The 20,413-nt window shown below is 37.5% G+C and overlaps 1 protein-coding gene across 1 annotated transcript; it reads left to right on the top strand.

The window, feature by feature from the left end:
• Nucleotides 1-1,457: 1,457 nt before the first annotated feature.
• CALB1 (calbindin 1) lies at nt 1,458-19,587 on the top strand. Its single transcript, XM_053977998.1, has 11 exons — nt 1,458-1,628; nt 1,923-1,999; nt 6,428-6,502; nt 11,138-11,221; nt 11,310-11,366; nt 14,294-14,371; nt 16,620-16,675; nt 16,773-16,812; nt 16,899-16,952; nt 17,106-17,177; nt 17,593-19,587. Exons 1-11 carry the CDS (start codon nt 1,547-1,549, stop codon nt 17,704-17,706), a joined length of 789 nt encoding a protein of 262 aa, XP_053833973.1. The 5' UTR covers nt 1,458-1,546; the 3' UTR covers nt 17,707-19,587.
• The last annotated feature ends 826 nt before the right edge of the window (nt 19,588-20,413 follow it).

The following is a 20,413-nucleotide window of genomic DNA, read 5'->3' as shown; positions in this document are numbered from 1 at the left end:
AGTTTCTTGTGTCTTTTCTCTTAGATGCTGTTTTGTTCAGTAGCTAAAAAAACACGGGCCAGACTGGTGCATCTCTTGTACAACTCACAGCCAAACGGCAGCTCCAGAAGGAGAGAAGGCTGCACATAACAGGTGGGGAAACAGGAGAATGGAAAGATGGAAGGAATCAAGTATAAGGTCTCATGATTACTTAATCACTATGTCCACATCTTGTTTCATAATGCATGCAAGATTTCAGCCACCCAATCTACTGAAATCCCTCTCACAACATGTCAGCCTTTAACTAAGCATCCCCTCTCATCCTGATGGGTTATCCATCCCCATTGGCATTTTGCTGTCTTCTGCATTATCCTGTTATTTTTTTATGCTCATGTTATTTGTGAGTCTTAACATACTATTGTCCTACTGTTAGTCATGTTGACCACTTAACACATGGAGATTTCTGGGTTTCCCAGCTGTTTGCATCTCTCATCTTTACTGTACTACCTACTGCATTTGCCAACGTCCTGTCAGCCAGTCATCTTGACCATCAAACTATCAGAACTCCATGTAGTATCTGAAGGATACTGCTGGAAGGAGAAAGGCAGTTTCAGTGCTTCAGAGTATCAAGGTAGCCCTAATGACTAAAATTAATCATCCCAAAAGGGACTTAGCATTATCAGCACAGCACCATGTTTCCCCACTGCAAGAGGGAGATTTTTGTAAGCTGCTGTGTTCCCTTCCTCCAACTCACTGCTTATAAGAGAGCAAGCCTCCAAAGCTGGTCTACCAAAAAAAAGCTCTTGCTCAGTCAGAGCAGACTGGTAGTGTCCCTCATGCCTCTGCACTGTTTCTATGCTGTCTCAATAGGGATATCTCAAGATCCCATTATATCTCAGAAGGAATATCAGGTAAAGGGTTGCAGCTCTTCAGAGATCATCTCTGTGCAAAGCTGTCTGCAGGTCTGGATTGGAGATGGAACAGTGAAAAATGGGTTCCTCGCAGCCCACATGGTGCCATAAGTGGTTGTTTTTTGGTTTTTTGGTTTTTTTCTTGTACCCAGACATCCTGAGATGCTGCAAGCCACGCTCTAAAATTCAGGACCCTCTTCCACATGGAAACCCAACGGCTAAACTGGGAGGCTGTGCTCACCCTCTGTCCCCACGTCTCATGGGCATGCTCTCCACAGCAAGGGATGCGCAGTAACTCCTGAGTGGGTCATTCAACGCTCTGCTCGGGGCTTCTCGCTCGGCGCCCACACACCCCTCCTACGTCGAGGGGTGTCAGTTCCCGAGGGCTCCGCCGCCGGGTTGGCCCCGGCCGCGGTGCCGCCGTCGGGAGACCCCGGCCCCCCCGCGCAGGGCGGGGAGGGCGCGCCGGTGCCCGCGGAGAGGGAGGGCAGCGCCGGGGGGAGTGGCCCGGCCGGGACGGCCTCATAAATAGCCCTCGGCGGGGCGGCGGCGGGAGGAGCCGTCGGAGCCGCCGCTGCCGTTCCGCGCCGGCCGCGGTCAGAGGCAAGTCAGGACCGCGGACAGCGCCCCCCCCCCCGCGCCGCCCCGCGCCCACCATGACGGCGGAGACCCACCTGCAGGGCGTGGAGATCTCGGCCGCCCAGTTCTTCGAGATCTGGCACCACTACGACTCCGACGGTGACTCCTTTCCCTCCGGGACGGCGGGGGCGCGGGGGGCGAGGGGGGCGAGCCCGCGGGAGGCTGGGGGGACAGCTCCGCTGCCCGCCCGAAACCGGCCCGGTCCCCGCCCGCAGCCTCGGGCGCAGCCCCGGAGCCATCGGGGCAGGGGCCGGGGCCGGGAGAGGTGCGCGGGCAGCCGCTCGCCGGGAGGGAACGGCCGGGTCGGAGATGCCCCTGCCGGCGCTGGAGAACGGAGAGAGAGTTTGGAGGGAGCGGTGACGGCAGCCGTAACTCTTTCTGTTGTTCATTCAGGCAATGGGTTCATGGACGGGAAGGAGCTACAAAACTTCATCCAGGAACTGCAGCAGGCACGGAAGAAGGCAGGCTTGGTAGGTTAACGTTTCGCCCCACTTTTCCATCTTCTAAGGGAAAGAAGAGTTTTCTTGAGCAAACTCCAGTGCCCTGGTTCCTTCTGTTCTCTCTTGTCATCCCACGGTTCATGCACCTACCGCAGCGGGCAAAGCTTGGTTAGAAATGAGCAAGTTGCAAATCTGATAAATCATCTCCTTTGGAAAGGTGAAACCAGGGTCCACCTCACTGATGAGCGGCTCCCGCTCGTACCTTGCAAGGCTACAAGCTGATACTTCTGACAGTGCTTAAAAAGAAAAGTCAAGAAATGTATGGATGCTGTAATTTTGCCTTGGATGGGACCTTATCCCATTGCAATTAATTTTATCTGATACAGAGATGTACTCATTAAAACTGGCGGGGGGGGGGGGGAGAGAAGACAAAAAAAAAAAAAATTAGGAAAAAAAAAAAAAAAGAAGAAAAGGAAAAACCCAACACTTCAGGGTAGTTGGACTTAATTTCACACCTAATGGGCAGCACGGGCTGAAATGCATTTCTGCCCCTTGGTGGTCACTAAATAGATCTGCAGATGACTCCTAAACACTTATTGCTCTTCTCCAGGTGTATGAGTACCAAATCCTGGCTGTTTAAGTAGCTCAGAGAGACAGCGAAGTTTTTGACAGTGTTGTCAAAACATGTCTGTGTACGAGTTATTGAAACTTTAATTATTAATTATCTCCAAATTATACCCATACAGGGGGAGAAAAGATAAGGGAGAAATAAAGAAAGAAATTAAAGATTCTGTGTAAAAATACAGCGACTTTTAGCATCAAAGCCCAATATATAACTTAATGGAATCAGTCTAAATTAATCTATGCTAAAATAATTCTGAAGAAACAGAAAAAATATAATTTAAGTGGATGGTGTGTGCCTGGAGAAAATAGCTTAATACTTCCTAATAAGAATGCCTTCAGATTGAGAAATAGCTTTTCAATAACTAACTTTGCTTTGAAATTCCTATATATTTTAGACCTAAATGCAGAAAAAAATAATTAATATGAACCTTAGTTGTATTTTGTGGAAAATTGTATCATATAAACTTTACACATATGAAAATCTGTCTCTCAGCAATGCCTCTAATGTTACTGCAGTCTAGGTAGCAGTTAATTCTTATAAGAGACGTTGGTGTAGGCTCTAATTTTCCTAAGTGTAAGTTCAAACTAAAATTAAAAATAAAATAAAGCAAAATTGAAGTTAAAAAAACCCCAAACAAAACAGAAAATTAGAAAATCAATGTGGGTGTTTTAGAAGGAAAAAGTAGATTTTTTTTTTTCACAGAGAAGTTAAAAACCTTCAATATATTTCAAGTACTGCAACAGAATAAATCTCTCCTCTGTGCTAAAGGGCAGGAAACTTAAGTTTGCTCGGTAGAAAGAAGATATTAAAGCCTTTTTATATTTACTATGAATTGTATTGTTAGTAGAAATGCTAATATATTACTGAGTAGCTAAAAATTGATTAGAAGCTCAACGTAAAAAACATTTATAATTTTAAGGTCAGGATCTTTTCTCTCTCGAAGCAAGTGTGCATCTCTTAAAAACACAGCCTACTCAAAGCAACACAGAAACCCTTACAGGATTATTCTTATCTGCTACAAATGTTATAACGTATGTGGGTTTTTTCAAATAACTTCTGCCAATATCTGACACTGTATTCTAAAAATGCTCAGATGTTTAAGTTTTTCTGAATCTCTGATTCAAACCAAGCTTTGGAATGCTCTGCTGAAAAGAGCAATCTACAGTAGCAAAACCAAATTCAGCACCTGGTCTGTGGGCTCTGGAGTAGAGCTATATGTCATCTTAGGTTTCAAATCTAACCTGATTCTTGCATTTGAAGGCTCATTTGCTAAACAAGCATCTCATTAGTTCATTTCTTGTCTCACAGGATACTAATTCAATATCTTTGAATATCTATTCTTTTGCCAGAAGGCACACATTGAGAAACTAGTGTAGGTTATATGTCATTTCCCTGTCTGTCCTTCTTTTAACACTCCAAAGCTTCTTTATCATTAACTTCTGCATTTCAGGTCACTCTTCTGCTGACTATTTTTGAAATATTCAATTATGCATTCTTCATAGCTGGATTTTACATCAGCCGTGACATATGCATTAAAGAATCACATTGATGCTGTCATTGAATAGGATGGTTTAATATTTCCCAATATTCTTCCCAACTACAGAACTGCTCTAATTATGTTCTGACGCTAATCCTTGCATTAATCCACTCAGCAAGCCTGTACTTTCACAGCTGCTTTTTCTCAGACAGAGAGGTAGCATGCAGCTTGATTCAGGCTAGCCCCCCTGAAAGGGGGAATGTCTGCTCAGAAGGTTTAGTGCTTGAGCTTTGGTAACATTAGGCCTTTTTGCTTCATGCGTTATGGTAGATACTGAATTGGTATAATTTATCATGGTTCAGCCATGCTAAAATAACTCTTTTTTAAAGATAAACACTACAAAAGTGTATAAACATAGTTTCCATTTATTGTGACCCACATTTATGCAATACATTCTCTATTTGGGACTGCCAATTGCCAAGAGAAACCCTGGGGTATAAGTGACCAGCACAGATGTTGGTAAAGTGTCAATAGGTGTATTTTGTCTGAGCTATTCCACATCCATTTCTCACTTTCTCTGCCTGTATAGTTGACAATATTTCTCTGCAGAAGTGTGTTATTTATGAGTACAATTATGTGAGGGTTTCTGTAGTGCCAGTTATCCTTACATTTTCAAATCGTATCAGAAAACGCTAATTTTTTTCACTTGTCGGAAAAGTATCTTTTCTGAGGTGTCTAAGGCATGAAGGGCTAGTTTCTTCATTTCAAAAATTGAGCACTGCATCTGTATCAGGTTTAGCACTAGACTTGGTTAAATTTAGGCAATATTTTTGACTAAAAATATATATTTGAATAAGATAACTCGAATAACTCTTCAAGCAGCTCATAAGCAGGTTAAGTGAACACCAAAAAACTCACCATAATTTCTGAATAATGAACTAGAGAATAAGTTTCCTGGTTTGTTTAACCTGTAATCAATTGTGCCTCCTTCAGTGGCTGGACCCTGTCCGGCACTGCAGAGCTGCTATTAGAAAGATTAGTAAAATATTTAACCAGGACTAATTAAAATCCAAGTGTCTAATTCTCCATTTTATCTGCTAAGCAAACTTGTCCCCACTTTGGGATCATTAGATGAAAGGTGACTTTGAAGTCCATTTTATTAATAACTACATCTCTAATTAAAGCCACAGCAAATTACTAACTTGCTATGGATGACTTTGACAGAAATAGGATACTAGGCCGTGACTGTATCAGCTACAAGGAACTGACATTTTAGTTAGCTTTGGCAGGTGAAATTTGGGACAAGCTACAATGGACTTTGTACAGCTGAGAGTCCCTGTGTCTCCAGTGAGAAAATCACTTAGGTACTATATAATCAGATCTTTTATAACAACTAAACCTTTTATTTCCAAAGTCTGACGTAACTTCATCTATAACTGTAGAATTGTCCATTGTTTCAATATAACTGTAACCCTATTCTTGCTGAATGGTTTCACTAGCTTCCACCTCTAAGAAATACAATGAAAATTAAAAGTTTAATCAGTATTGAAGGTTGATGACATCTCATATCAAAGAAAGGCAGGTCAAGTTTAAGTGTGAAATCAAATATTCAGATTTTTGCTACAAGGCTGGCACTTTTTGCCATAGTCAGTGAGAATAGTCTTTAGAGAACAGATGTATAGCAGGGACCATAATTTATATGGACAACAATGATGGCTTTATTCTGTCAGATTTAAGGTACTGCTTAAAGTTTTCTCCCGACTAAGTCTCCCTTTCTACATTTAAGCAGTGACATTTTGACTCTGTTTCCATGATAACCAAATACTAAACAGTGAAAAATATGATATTGTGATGAGATCCTTTAAGACTAAAATAGCATCCATTGTTCAGGAAAAATCCACTCAAAGACGTGGAAAGACTATTTTGGTGTTCAGATGTATTATACTGAAATTTTTTCCTTATTTTGAAAGATTCTGCACTGCCTTCAAGTTACTAATTTATAAACAAAAACTGAGAAAATGGAGTAATAATTGCCTATGAACTTCACTGTCACCATCTTAAACAAAGGAACTGTTAGACACTTCTTCCAACATATCTGTCTTTATAATTTTTTCATTCTGTAGACTAAAATAGTGTTCTAAGCATTTAGATGCCAATCATTCACACCAGCTATAATGTAATTCCCTAGGAAGTAAAATGAAAAAAAAAAAATCATTTAAACTTGACGAATGTAGCTGTAATGTGTGAGTACTTCATTAAATGTGGTATGTTATTTGGCAAATAATAGATTTTTCAAGTACGTTTACATATGTTTCTTGTATTTTAAAGTAATGATTCTATCACTGTAACTTTGTAGGATTTAACACCTGAAATGAAAGCTTTTGTGGACCAATACGGGAAATCTACTGATGGAAAAATAGGTATAGTTGAGGTAAGACAGTTACTTTGTAACTTTACTTGAAGAAAATACATTTAGCACAGAACAATGTGAGCATAATATGCCAATACTTCGGATTTTTAGATACACAGAATATTTCTTCCTCACCCTTAAGATCTTTTTTTTTCTTGTCACTAATGAAACTTTTTAATTAACAAGTAATGCATTCCTTACCACATTCCAGACATTTCACCACAAGTCATTTAACTTTTCTGTCTTTATTCAATACAAATAAGCATCAACAGCAATTTAAGTTTTCCACAAAGAATAAAGTTCTATTTCAGAAATTCAAATTAAAAAGGTAATTTGATGAGAAGTAATGCGATTTAGTGCTACCTGTGATTTTGAATTCATGCTCTGTCACCATTCCTAATAGTGATGATAACATCTGAGTGAAGTTAATTGGGCAGTCACTGTATGTAGTCTATTCTTAAAAACCCCAAATATGTAACCCAAGTAAGTTAGCATGTTAATCATGGCTAAGAATTAATTTCTTAGGATTTCCTTTCTTGAATTTTAACAGAACTGCAGGCAGAAAATTCTCACATTCCTTACTCCCATTTTCTGAAGAGGCTGAAGATAACCAGCTTCTCCTCATACAGCTGCTCAACAATTGTATAACTTAGACAACTTGATAGGAAGGGGGAAAACCATTGTGTTTTCTCTGAATTTCACTCTTCAGCACTGCAATTCAAAAGGGAGAGTTTGTGGGGTTATAGGGTTACAGTTTGAGAAGTCACTTCTCTGAGCTTAAATCAACGACTCATTTATGTCACTCTGAGTGCAGTGAGACTGCAGTTTTATTGTTAAATGATATTGTGGGTTTTTTTCCTAATAAAAAGAAATCTGACCTGGAGAGCTCATTAAGAAACAGCTGGAAACAAGCCAGGCCTGCAAAATTTCTACAGTGACCAACTTTGAGTCAGTATCTAATTTTAAAACTGAGAATTGAATAGAATCTGTAGAAGTCAATAGAAAGTATCACTGCTGATACAATCGGTCGTTTCAAGATACCTTTTCTCCTCTGTCATATGTCTAAATTTTATATACTTCTTTAAAGGCATATGTAATTATGACTAAACTACCACAGAAATGTGAACAATTTGTCTCACTTGCAGCCACAACTGATTTTTAAATGTGCATCTTTTAACAATACTTAGCATTGATCAAATAGCTTTGCATCTAGAAAGAAGTAGTGTTTATTTGGTACATAACTCTTTTTGTTTTGGACCAACAAATGTTAATTTATTTCCTATTGAAGAATGTTATTTAAATTAGTCTTTTTGAATATCTGTGGAGCCAGCACTGATGCAAGAAGAATGTGTGAACAGTGCCTGAAAAAGACTGTGGCTCTTCAGTTAGGAAAGATAACTGGAAGTTTTACCTTTCAAATTCTATTTCTGATTCTGATATTGACTTAATGAGGGAAGATGAGCAAATCCAATAGGGTCTGATATGGCTCACCACCCCCAGTGAAGGGCCAAGCATGCTCAGCATTCACGGAAGCAACTGAATAGTGATAGTAAGGAGTTCAGTGATTGAAGGGACTTTCTCCCTTAATATAGCAGTTCCAAACCCAATAGCTGTATTTTGTTTCCCTTAAATCAGCATGAAGCTCGATTTGGAAAGTGCTGATGGAACTCATGAAATGTGTGGTACGTGCAGAGCAGTTTGATATTAAAGTTGGTACTTGGACTTGACTCTCCTTCCTTATATTAAAAAAATTATCCAGTAATTCCAGATTGTTCCCATTTACATAGTAGACAAATCGTTTTTCTGAAAATTGTGTGACAGCTGTTTAAGAAAACTTATGTAAAGCCATTCAGACTCCCAGCCCTCAAAATGGACACACAGCATTTGACAAAGAATGTGCCAGCCAATAATGAGTTTTCAGGAAAGGTCTGTTGACTGAGATAAAGAGGAGGCCTGGATGGCTTCACAGAGGAAGAAGTGGATTTTCAGCTCAGATTAAGTGTTGATTCTGTCTTTGCAAGCACACTGCAGTTAGTTCGCTGGCTATTATCCAGTGTCCTCCAGCTAAAGGCAGAGCCTGACCTGCCCACTTTCTTTCTATTGTGTAAGAGACCTTTAATTCACCTTTTGTACTCATTGAGACCAATGCTTTTACTAAAATGCTGCTGTGAAACTCAAGGTTTCAAAACTCAGAACTGCAGCAATTTCACATTCAAATTATCTGAAGATTACTGCTGCCAAAAATTCAACTACTTATTAGCCTAAAATATTCTTTGTACTCCCATGCTCTATTATGGGATTTTAAAAAGCAAATTCACTCTATTAAGCAAAAGGAATTTTAAATAACATTAAAGATCATCAGAATTTACTTAGAGAAAAATGTCTAGAAAATAGTTCTGATATTGTTTTAGGTACTGAGAATATTTTTTCTCTAGGTAGCCTATAAAGACACACCTCAGCCTGCAGCTGACCAGAGAGAAGTCAAACCAGTCTCAGGCTTTGTAGTTGTCCTCTATTATTTGCGATCCAGAGACAACCAACCTTCTCCATAAAAGCAGCAAAGCTCAAGGCTCACTAAACTTCTATTGCTGCTGTACATAGACTTGCAATGGTCTACACTCTTACTCAAAGATGCTCACAAAGTCCCCCTGTGCTTATCTCCACAAAGAAGTCATCACTTAAAATAGCACCAGGTTTCCATCTTTCTTCTTCATAGTGGTATAAAACTGGGACTGGGAAGTTGAACCAGTTTCCACACAATCTACTCATCCCTTTAATACTGCAGAGTTTTCCACAAAAAGCAATTTAATGCTTTCCCCTGAGACTTACAAAGGGTGAGAGGTATAGCTTAAAAATAAGGTAATTTTCTTTCAGAGGTAATATATTCTGTGCCTCAATTACAGTTTGGTGCTGCTAATAGGCTGTTAATGATCCTTTGGACAGTTACTATTTTATGGTGCCCTTGCAAAATTCACAGGAGTTACCTATGTCATTGAACGACATCTTATTTATATTTTCGACACAAGCAAATCCTTTTCCATTGTTATAATCAATCACTACACCCAAACTATCTTTTTTATTCTGAATATTTCTTCCATTCAACATTTGCTGTTAAATAGGAGCATACTCTAAAAATCAAAGATTTTCTGTCATGAAAGAAATAAAGACATTTTTTCATAAATCAGGACTAAGTTACACACATTTAGCTATTGTGTACACATAAATATATACTTTCCCATAAGTGTATATTCTATTTATAATGGAGTAGGTTTTTAAAGCTGCTGACAAAAACGCATTTCTTGGGTTGATTTTGATTTCATGTTCATCCACTTAGCAAAAGCACTGAGAAGGCTCTGATGGGCCTGACAGCCTGTCATCAGCTGCACCATTTCTGTAAGGAGAGTGCTCTGATGTGTCTTTTCAGCTGTACTAACACTAAAAGAATTTAACTGATTCCTTGCATATATGATTTTAGAGAAACAAGAGATATATCTCCATAACTTTGTTGTGTCTGTCAGGTGAGAGCTGAAGACACTAATGGCTCTGCTGGTTCCCAATAAAAAAGCCTCAGCAATTAGGCAGTAGCACTGAAATAGGCAGAACAAAAGATTTGAGGGTGTGAAACGAAGGCAGAAAAACAAAAATTTGAATCAAAATTTTAAGATGGGACTCCAGAAAGTCTGCAGATGTCATTTTACATAAAAGAATGCTGCTAAGAAATCTGTCTTTCTCCATTTTCTCCATAGTAAGCACAGCTGGTCTATTCTTCAAGTAAAAAGTTTTTTTTTTAATCAAAACATATTTCATACATTTTGAGTACAAAAAAAAATTGAGCTTTTGTTAAAAACAAATCATGATTTTACATTAAATTATACAGCATAGTTTCCATCTTCTACATTTGTCACTTGCCAAAATTGAGTTATAGTAAATGAACATTTTCAATAATCAGTACAATAATGTCTGATTTTAAAAAAGCCTTTTGTAGAGAAGAGGCATTGGAAGAACCATCCCTGGTTTTGCAGGGCTAAAAGCCCTCTTGATTTCCTTCTGGTATTTATAGCTCTTTTTGAACACATCTCTGTGACTGACAAATGAGAACTGCCATCCCTTACTCTCCCTATTTTCTGGGTTTTTTTTCTCCTGGCTTTTTCTTATATTTAACCATTTACATTACACACATGTTCTTCATGTCAGTGTTCCTTTCTTTCTTGGTATGCCTTTCTTGGTATCTGAGTAGTCTATATTTCTGTTTTCTCATTCATGGTCCTTCACACTTATCCTCTGTGAATCCTTGTGTTATGCTTTCCCTTCATGCTGATTCAATGGATTTTAATACAGATTCTAATTCTGCATGGGTGAATTTTTTTCCCCTTTCCCCGGCTACCCTTTTAGTAAAGTGCTACCTCACTCCCTTCTCTCAGACCTCAAGTTCTGTTTGACTTTGATGACTATGACAAAGCTGCAGGCCAGAAGCCTTTCAGAGGCATCTTCCAAACACTTCAGCTAGCAGCACGAAGCTTCCAAGCGGGCCACAATACGGCAGCAGCAGTATGAGCACAAAGAATTCTGTACACTTTAAAAATCTTCATGCTCTGTTACAGGCTCAGCTGGCCTGATGAAGAGCCAAAATTTAATCTTTCTTAAACTCTGTTACAGCTTGCTCAGGTATTGCCAACGGAAGAGAATTTCCTGTTGTTCTTCAGATGCCAGCAGCTAAAGTCAAGTGAAGATTTCATGCAGGTACAGTATGAAAAGTTGTCTGTTATAAAACCATCGAAGACCTGCCTGCCATAAAGATATCATTAAAGCATTTACATTCTGATTGCAGACATGGAGGAAATATGACAGCGACCACAGCGGCTTCATTGATTCTGAGGAACTTAAGGTAAACCAGTATCTATGAGCATGTACAACATGAGAACAGGTGTTGGGTTACAGCCTTGTGCTGCTATCTCTTTCTTCAGATACATCCCACTTGTGCATGTTTTTGCATTTCAAACATGACAAAAAATGCAATACAATTAGCTGATGTTTTTATCACCAGTAAATTATTTAAAGTGAAACTCTAATCTGATCAATGTTTTTTAAGCCATGTTTTAATTCAGGTAAGTGTTGGTATCAAATGACTTAGGGTACCAGGTAGCTCAGAAGTAAGAAAGATTAAGCAAGATTAGTCTCTCTAACAGCTATGTTGGGTTTTGGTTTTTTTATTTTTTTTTTTTTCTGGTCTCTTAGGGAAAAGAGCTGCTTTGGTTTGTTTTTTCTTAAGAGCATCACTACTATTAATCACTATGCTGCTGGACAGTTGATCAGTTGATTCTGTCTCAAGTACCATGTAACCCTACAATTTCCTAACTCTAATACTGTTAGACTAACAAAATGGAATTGTGCTGCCTCTGCTTGCTTAACCTAGTAGGATTTTGGTATCGGCTTTAATATACACAAATAAGAGCAGAATCAAGGTTACCCCATTAGGCATCTCAGCCTTGCACAGTTAAGAAATCTTGAAACAAGAGTGATTTTATTTCCCTAGTCATACAACCAACATTAATTTGCTGATGCTGAGTTAGTGTCACAGAAACACAGGGTGGTTGTTAGGAACCTCTGGAGGTCATCTGGTCCAACCCCTCTGCTCAAGCAATACCACCCAGAGCAGTTGCCCAGGACCTTGTTCAGATGGCCTTCGCATGTCACCAAGAATGAAGACTCTACAGCCTCCATGGGCAACCTGTGCCAGTGCTGTGTCATCCTTGCAGTGAAAATGTGTTTCCTGATGCTCAGAGGGAACATTTTGTGTTTCACTTTGTCACCATTGTCTCTGGTCCTGTCAGTAGCCTAGCTCCATCCTCTTTGCACCCTCTCTTGAAGTATTTATATACTTTGATGATGTTCTCCTGATGTGCTCCTCTTCTCCAAGCTTAAGCGTCCCAATTCTCTCTGCCTTTCTTCATAGCAGAGATACTCATATACAAAAGCTTTTTCAGTAGAAAGGTGCCATTTTTCACAGTTCAACTGCATTTGATTCATTATTGTAGCTTTACATTCAAAGGAATCAAAGCAATTCATAGCAAGAGAACTATCTGTGTTCATTCATCTTATTTGGACTAGTTTGTCCATATGTGGTATAAAGAAGAGTGATGTAAGTTTTAAATAAAGCATCAGGAGATCAAATTGTTCAAAATCTTTCCTGTTCTTCTGCTCAGAAAAGAAATCCATGACAGAAAATTCACTTTTTTTTTTTTTCCTTTTCCCTTTCTGAGTTTGATATCTGTGTGACATTTGCTGAGGATCTAAGCTTAGGGTAACCCTCAGGCAGACAAGCCCATTCTTCTGCTGACTGGTTGCACCAGGCCAGTGTTTTTAAAGTTGCAGGATCAGGAAAAGGTAGCACTTGAGAACTCTCCAGCTGTTAGATGATGCCTGCTGACTGCTATATTTTAAAATAGATTTTAAAAGGCAGGGTTGATTGAGGGCCAGCTGAAAAATGAAGGCATTTTAACTGAATCTCTAAACTAATCTCTCTTGTGCTGTGAGGTTTCATTTGCCTCAGAGAAAGAGGTCATTTTAACACTGAAAATAAGACATAAATGTCCACTTTTATTTTTAGATCAGTATTTCTTGGCAAGCAAAAACATTTTTAAGTATTTGCTATGGGAGGAGTACACCCACTTACAACTTTGTAAGTGAAATTTAAGCTGGAAATCAAGAAACTTTCTAACAATAGTAATGGCAGTAGAGTATGTTGTCTAAGGGGGAGGCAGACTCTTCATCACTGCCTGTATTTAGGAACTGTTTGGCAATAGCTCAGATCAGAGACTAATTCAGGAAGTTTAGATAGATAGAATCCTTTCTTGACACATGAACTGAATAGCCTTTTAATTTCCCTTCCAGTTCTATTTTCAATTGAAGCACACAATAAACATGTTTCTGAAACATCCATTCACAACATTTCAGTCGTGTTCTTCATTATACAAGAACATTGTATAATGTTGGGGAGTGTTAGTCATACCATTATTGACATGGTTGCACTCAGGTCCAGGAATGCAAGCATATTTTCTTATAAGCTCTCCCATTTTCTACAAGGGAAAATTCTGCAAGGATAATGACACTCCAGCTGATGACACGAATTAGGTCCTTCATCAGGTCTTGTAATGCCCTTGCTTTACAATTTGGTATCTTCCTTTTTTTTGCTGTCACAGATCTAGTACAGAAATTTAAAACATGGAATGGGTGGAAACAATCTTATTTTTAAAAGTAAAAATGGCTGGTGTTTCAAGTCATGTGACATCAAACTCTCATTCAAAAATGCATTGAAATTGGCTGCACACATTTAAAATACAAAGTAGGAAGAAGCGATGTTCACTTCTAGCATCAGGTAATGCCATAGGCAAGGACAAAACTCAATTAATCATTGATCTTTTCTGTAAAATTGTTCAGATGCTGCAAGAAGTGATTAGGCATACAAGTTTTCAAGGAGACCCAAGGTTAATTAGTTTAGTTTACTGATAGTGCATATTAAGAAGCAGGATACTTGCAAGCCAAACTTTTTTCCAAATTCACAATACAACAAATGGCATACAATGCAGGAAGTTTTATTAGTTACTTTTTCCAAATAAAATTCAATATTCTAGAACTTACCAAAAGAAACATATACTCTTAGCTGTTAATAACTTTTTTTTTCCTACTTATTTGGAACTTCAGTAGTAAATACTAAAGTGGAAGTAAAGTAGTATTTCCCATTACTTTAATCTGAAGTTAGCAAGTCAAGTAAGTAGATAAAAATTCACCTTTTAACTCTATTTATTTTAACAGAGCTTCTTGAAAGATTTATTACAGAAAGCAAATAAGCAGATTGAAGACTCAAAGCTAACGGAATACACAGAAATAATGGTAAGTTTATTTAGAGGCATAATGGGGTTAATGGGCAGTTTTCAGTACTGTTCAAAAAGAAAAGTCCAGCAATTTTTAACCTTCTTGGTATTTATATAACATCGTGACATGCCATTATATTTTCCCTGTTCTGCTCCCTTGTGTTGCTAGCTGTAAAACCAAAGTCTTCACATTTCATAGGAGCAAAATTGTTCTTATCATAATTATATTGTTTAGATCAAATTAATTTGGCGTTACTTTCTATATTTTGCCTTCTTTCAGTGCTGTGGTGTCTGTCTCTTGTCTTAAAAGACATCACTGCATGGTGGCTTCCTTAGATTTACAAATATCTCACACTTTCCTTCTCCCCTTGCTTCAAGGCAGAAAATTGATATTTTAGATAAACACTATAGCAAAACTGTTGCTTCCTTTGTCAGCCCATCCTTTGAACAATCCATCCATCTCATTGTTATGGCACTCCATGGTAAGGACCAGTACTGACTTCTGCATGGACTTTTCAAGAAAAAAAAAAAAAAGACAGAATTCTGGTCTTCAGGAAATGTATAAACCTACTTTTTTTGTTTTACTAGCTTGTTTTCATCCTAAAATACTTCTAAAAATCAAAAATGTGCTATGTAGATGCACTTGGCCTCAAATTGGCTTAAAATTGGCTGAACAAAACTTGTGTTTCTCCTGGAAAAAGTCTGCTGGTTCATTGTACCAGTATAAACAATTTACACACAATTGTCACTGTTCATTTGCTGCTGAAGATAACATTCTCATTCAGGGAGCTTTTTGACCTCCATCCTAAAGTGTGCTGTAAGTTCTGGCCTCTGCAGAGACATGCATTGACAAAGAATTTAGTTAAAAGAGAAAAAAATAAGCCCAGCTCTCCAATCATCTCCACAGAAAACAGAAGGATAATAAAAAACACACAGTCCTGAGCAGCTGCTGGCAGGCAGAGCCAGCCACTAACTCATCAAAATACAAAATAAGTTCACTTCACAGCTGCCACTGCTTACCTCCCTCAAATGCAAATCTATTTTCCTGGGAAATGCACACAAGGCAGATGCTTTTATACAAAGTAAGGAAGTGTTAAAAGGAACCATCCTGCTGTCTAGAAATAAATGTTCATAGAATTGGTTACTTTTTTCTGGTATCCTTTGTCATTTATTTTGTATTAACGAAGTGAAATTAGGCCTTTTCTCATTGCATCACATTAGCTCCTTCTTTAAAAGGATATATGTTTATGCATATATATCAGCACAGGATGTTGCTTTTCCTCTTATCTATAAATTACATCTAAAATTATTGTGATTGCAGGTGATGGGATGGAGTGTGGGTGGTGGTGCTTTCAATACAATGTTTTGTAGTCTGCTGCTTTTGTGACTCTTTTATGCAGCAAGTGCAATATAATGTTTGAAAGTAGAAAAATTGAACTATACAGATATAAATACTGGAAGAGAAAGTCCTATGCAGGATCAATATCTTCATCTACTTCTAACAGCTATTATAAGCTGTTTGTGCTTTTTAAGTGGCAGGAACTCATCCTTTCAAGGCCTCAAAGAAAAAACCTTTAATAGTAGAGTTATTAAAAATTATTAGAAATAATAATCACTTATTTTGTGAAATTATATTAACATAGTTATTACTATAATTTAATTATGCTTCTTTGGAGAGATTTATTTTCCCATTTTCATACCATCAAGAAAATAGGATCACCTGCAACATCTGTTCACTTTTTTTTAAATATATCACAGTAAAAAAAAAATATTGTCTTCACTTAAATAGTTAGATCTGTTCAATTGAATGAAATATCTATTGTTTTCTGTCTTGGGAACTGAATGCCTTGGATTCTACTTTACTTAACCCAACAGTTTTTCATCTTTATGAACAGAAAATAATGATTCTATTACCCAATCATGACATGAAGTCAAAAGTAAAATATTATCACATCAACACTCCTCTCATTTATAAATAATAGCATGCACATTTCTCATACAGGACATTCATTCAGCAGTGTAGGCAGGCTAAGACCTACCTTACCACAGGTTAATCAGAATTGCTTATCTGGTTACTTATCAAGATTTTGCAGTAGAATTAATTACTATAAATTACTTAGTCAGTACTTAAACGTATTACACAGTAAATGTGACCTGGGGACATCATTTCAGGACAAAGTTAATTGGATTTAAGTTTTCCAAATAAGTGTTTTCTTCATTAGGTTGATTAATTTTTATTAGCAATGTAAATTTATATATTCTTTCAGCTCAGGATGTTTGATGCAAACAATGATGGAAAGTTGGAGCTTACTGAACTGGCCAGGTATGTCTTCTGTTTCTTTTCACAAGAAATATCATATACCAAGTGCTGTAATGGGAACAGTTAAATATTTTGACCTTTGTTTTTTTTCTCTCCAAAGACTGCTCCCTGTACAGGAAAATTTTCTTATTAAATTTCAGGTATGAATATTCACATTCTTCAGGTAACCTGTTACATCACACATAACTGGTGTCATTAATGGATTTGTTTTCCTTTTGGCATTTAGGGTGTCAAAATGTGTGCAAAAGAATTCAATAATGCCTTTGAGATGTATGATCAAGTAAGTCTTTAAAAAATGTTTTTATTAGTGGTGTAGCTTATTGGCACTTATTTTCTGAATTTGTGGAGAACTAGCCATAATGTCTGAAACGAAAAATTTATTTTTAACATTTAAAAATAAATGTTTAAACTTATCTTTAATGGTATTTTTCAGGATGGTAATGGCTATATAGATGAAAATGAACTTGATGCCCTACTGAAGGATCTCTGTGAAAAGAACAAAAAGGTAATCCTAGAGGGCTTCTTTCCTCTTAGAGATTAGATTTAATTTGGATTTTAAGGACGCTTTAATCCACCCTAATAAGATAAATATAGAGCTTCTAAGTCATAATTCCTGAAGTCAAAGTACAACTAAAAATTGTGGTGGAAATAATAGCAGTGTAAATCCTGAACTAGGGGAGTTTTGATTACACAGTCACATTGTCAAGAGCTTGCTTGCCTCTGAGACACCAGCTAGCAGCAAGCTAACATATGGCTATCATATAATGGATAACATACAAATATATAAAAACATTTTAGTGTGTTACTGTTGGACAGCCTGAGAATACCTGGGATTTTCTCTCATTTCCTGCCATTGGAAGTAAACTTGTTTGTGCTGATAACTAAACAGGATTATAAAGCATTATCTGTTCTTTAAATAGGAATTAGACATTACCAACCTTGCAACATACAAGAAAAGCATCATGGCCTTGTCTGATGGAGGAAAGCTTTACCGAGCAGAATTGGCTCTTATTCTCTGTGCTGAGGAAAATTAGAGCTCTTCTATCATGTCCACTTAACTAGTGATGTACTCTACACAATAACTGTGCACTATAAGGGAGTAGGCTGTATTTTTAAACTGCATATAGAAAATTAGCCAGGATGTGTGGCACATTCCTTTCAGTTTGTTTCTATACTGTTTGTAATGTACAGTTTTTGTAACAATAAGATTGATAAAGAGAATGTCAGTGTTTGGGCCAGTCTGTATATTCAAAAAGAGACTAAATATGTGAGGGTTGGTTTTGGTTGGGTTTTTGCTTTCATAAACATGGCTGGAGAAAAATTAAACCTGCTGACATTGCTGTGGTCATCATATCCTTTGACACTTGCAACATTTCTTGTTAAACTACGTAACAAAAAGATCTACACATATACACACATCTTTCCCAAAACAAATAAATGTGGGGTTTTAAAATATAAAACATGAATTCAGATTAAATATGATCTAGGTCTGAAATAGGAAAGAGACATTGGCACGTCTGATTTCAAAAATTTAATAAGGCACTAAGAAATATTTTCAGTTGTCAAACCACCCACTTACAGGTTGTACTCTCTGCAGTCTTACAATTACTCTTCTCATTATGAATTCATAGCATATAGACAAAGCATTTATCTGGAATAGATCTCCATACAGTAGTTGATAAAAATATAGTGTTCTCAATCTAGCTGTTTTATTGAATTTAAACATAGGCACTTCAGAAATAAATGCCGTTAATCTGTCTTGAAATCCTGGCTAAATGACAGGTAGTATAGTTAATACACAGATTAACATATGATATTATAAGTGTACCTTTCATGACTATTGCTGTGTCAGAGAATATGACAATCCATTTTCTAAACTATTTTCACATTTTGCAGGTTATAATTATTCTAGTAAATTGCTGTTTTTACATCATATTCTGTGTAATCTATAATTAAATTTAATATCCTAAGATTATTGGTGTCTAGTTTGTGTATCTCCTGGATTCTTGTATCTGTACCATGTAAAGGACAAACTGACTATTTTAAAAAAATGTGCCTCCTTGGATCTTACACTGAATTACTAGTCTATCTCACTAGCACTAAAGTTTGACAATAAATGAAGAAAAAACAGCACAGATTTTATAACAATTTAGTAATTTAGTAAATGGTGGGCTCTGCTTTTTATTATATTAGAGATGTATTTTTTAAATGGGAACTATACTATGAAGCAGCCCTATCTTCTTGCATCCTTGGGTTTTTTTTGGCCTGGCTCCCTTTTTACTTCACACCAATTTTATGCCAGACAACTTCATGAATGTCCAGGCCACTGCTCCCAGTAAGTACTGGAGAAGGAAAGAAATTGGGCTGTCTCTTAATGCCAATAAACCTATGCTGCCTCCATGTACAACTGTTTTGGAAGCAATTCCAGGTTAGCAGATTAACTATATACAACTTCTCAGATGTGTTTCTGTGTCTTATTTAGCATATGGAAGCAAATTAATTTTATTTAAAATGTGTCTCAAACAATGAGGCTCAATCCTTCAAGATTACAGTCATTGAACTCCCACTGAAATGAGTCCTTGAATTCCTCAGGTGAACTCAAGCAACAAAATACCATTTCAGAAATGACCTAATAGCCTTGGGCTCTCTCCAGCCTGAGCCTTGGAAAGTTAAGGGGTAGGTGGTGCTGGAAAGGGTCTTGCTGGGAAAAAAATCCACACAAAAAACTAAGGTTAAGCCAGTTCATTCTCACTGTTTTACTCCCACTCCATGCACAGTGATTTAACGTCTTACGTGCTTGTCTCCTCTTTTCTCTATGCAATGTGAAATACAATTGTGTACATGAAGTGAAGGAACAGTGAATCTGCCTATCAGTACAATAAATTATTGATATTGTTCATATTGTCCACTTGAAACCCTGGATTTTGCCTTATTTTAACATTTTAAAAGGGTAAAGAAAAAAGCCCCAAACCTTGTGTGTAAGAATATGTTTGCTACATCGTTACAGTGAGAGGAAAAGCTATTAAAGTGTTTTGACAGAGTCACCACAGAAACTGAAATCTGTCTTCCTGAACATAAGTAAAGGTACCTGTCTCAGATCCCTTCTGAAGTCACCCTTGTGCTACTGCTGCTGCCCACCAGCTGGCTCTGCTGCAGGGCACAACACAGAATGCAAGTCTCTGTCACCCACAGGCAGGGTTTTTCCTGCAGTTATTTCTCTTAAATAAAACTTGGATTAAAAGACAGCAATTTAGAACCCCAGTTCTAGCAAAGGTGTCTACTGTCAAAGTGACAGTGCAAAGCAAATTGTGACAAGTATGGCTCACTCAAAACTGCTGTAAAACCTCCAGGTTTTAAACTCTAAATCACTCCTGGGAAGACTGATTTTTAAATGTCAGGGTTGGGGCAGAACAAGGCATAATAATAAGAGAGGTGATGATAGGGAAGATTTCTTCTTCCTCCTAGTAGACATCTGGTGACCAAAGAAAAATTGTAGCATGCACGAAGATTAATTACATGATGTACTGCAGGTATGCCATATTCCAGCTAAACACAGAAACTGAAAGAGAGCTACTTGGGATCCTCTTTAATTAAGCTATTAACTATTTTGCTGCCTATAAATACAAAATTTACTAAAATAAACACGCAAAGAAACACTCAAGCTAACAAATACCAAAACCCACTGTCCTACAAATTACAGGTATGTAGTAAAATATTTTAGCCCATTCTAGTTTAAATATG

This window comes from Vidua macroura, chromosome 1 (assembly GCF_024509145.1).
Source record: "Vidua macroura isolate BioBank_ID:100142 chromosome 1, ASM2450914v1, whole genome shotgun sequence".
Lineage (NCBI taxonomy): Eukaryota > Metazoa > Chordata > Aves > Passeriformes > Viduidae > Vidua > Vidua macroura.
The sequence above is the reverse complement of the archived record's forward strand: the minus strand, read 5'-3'. Positions and strand labels throughout refer to the sequence as shown.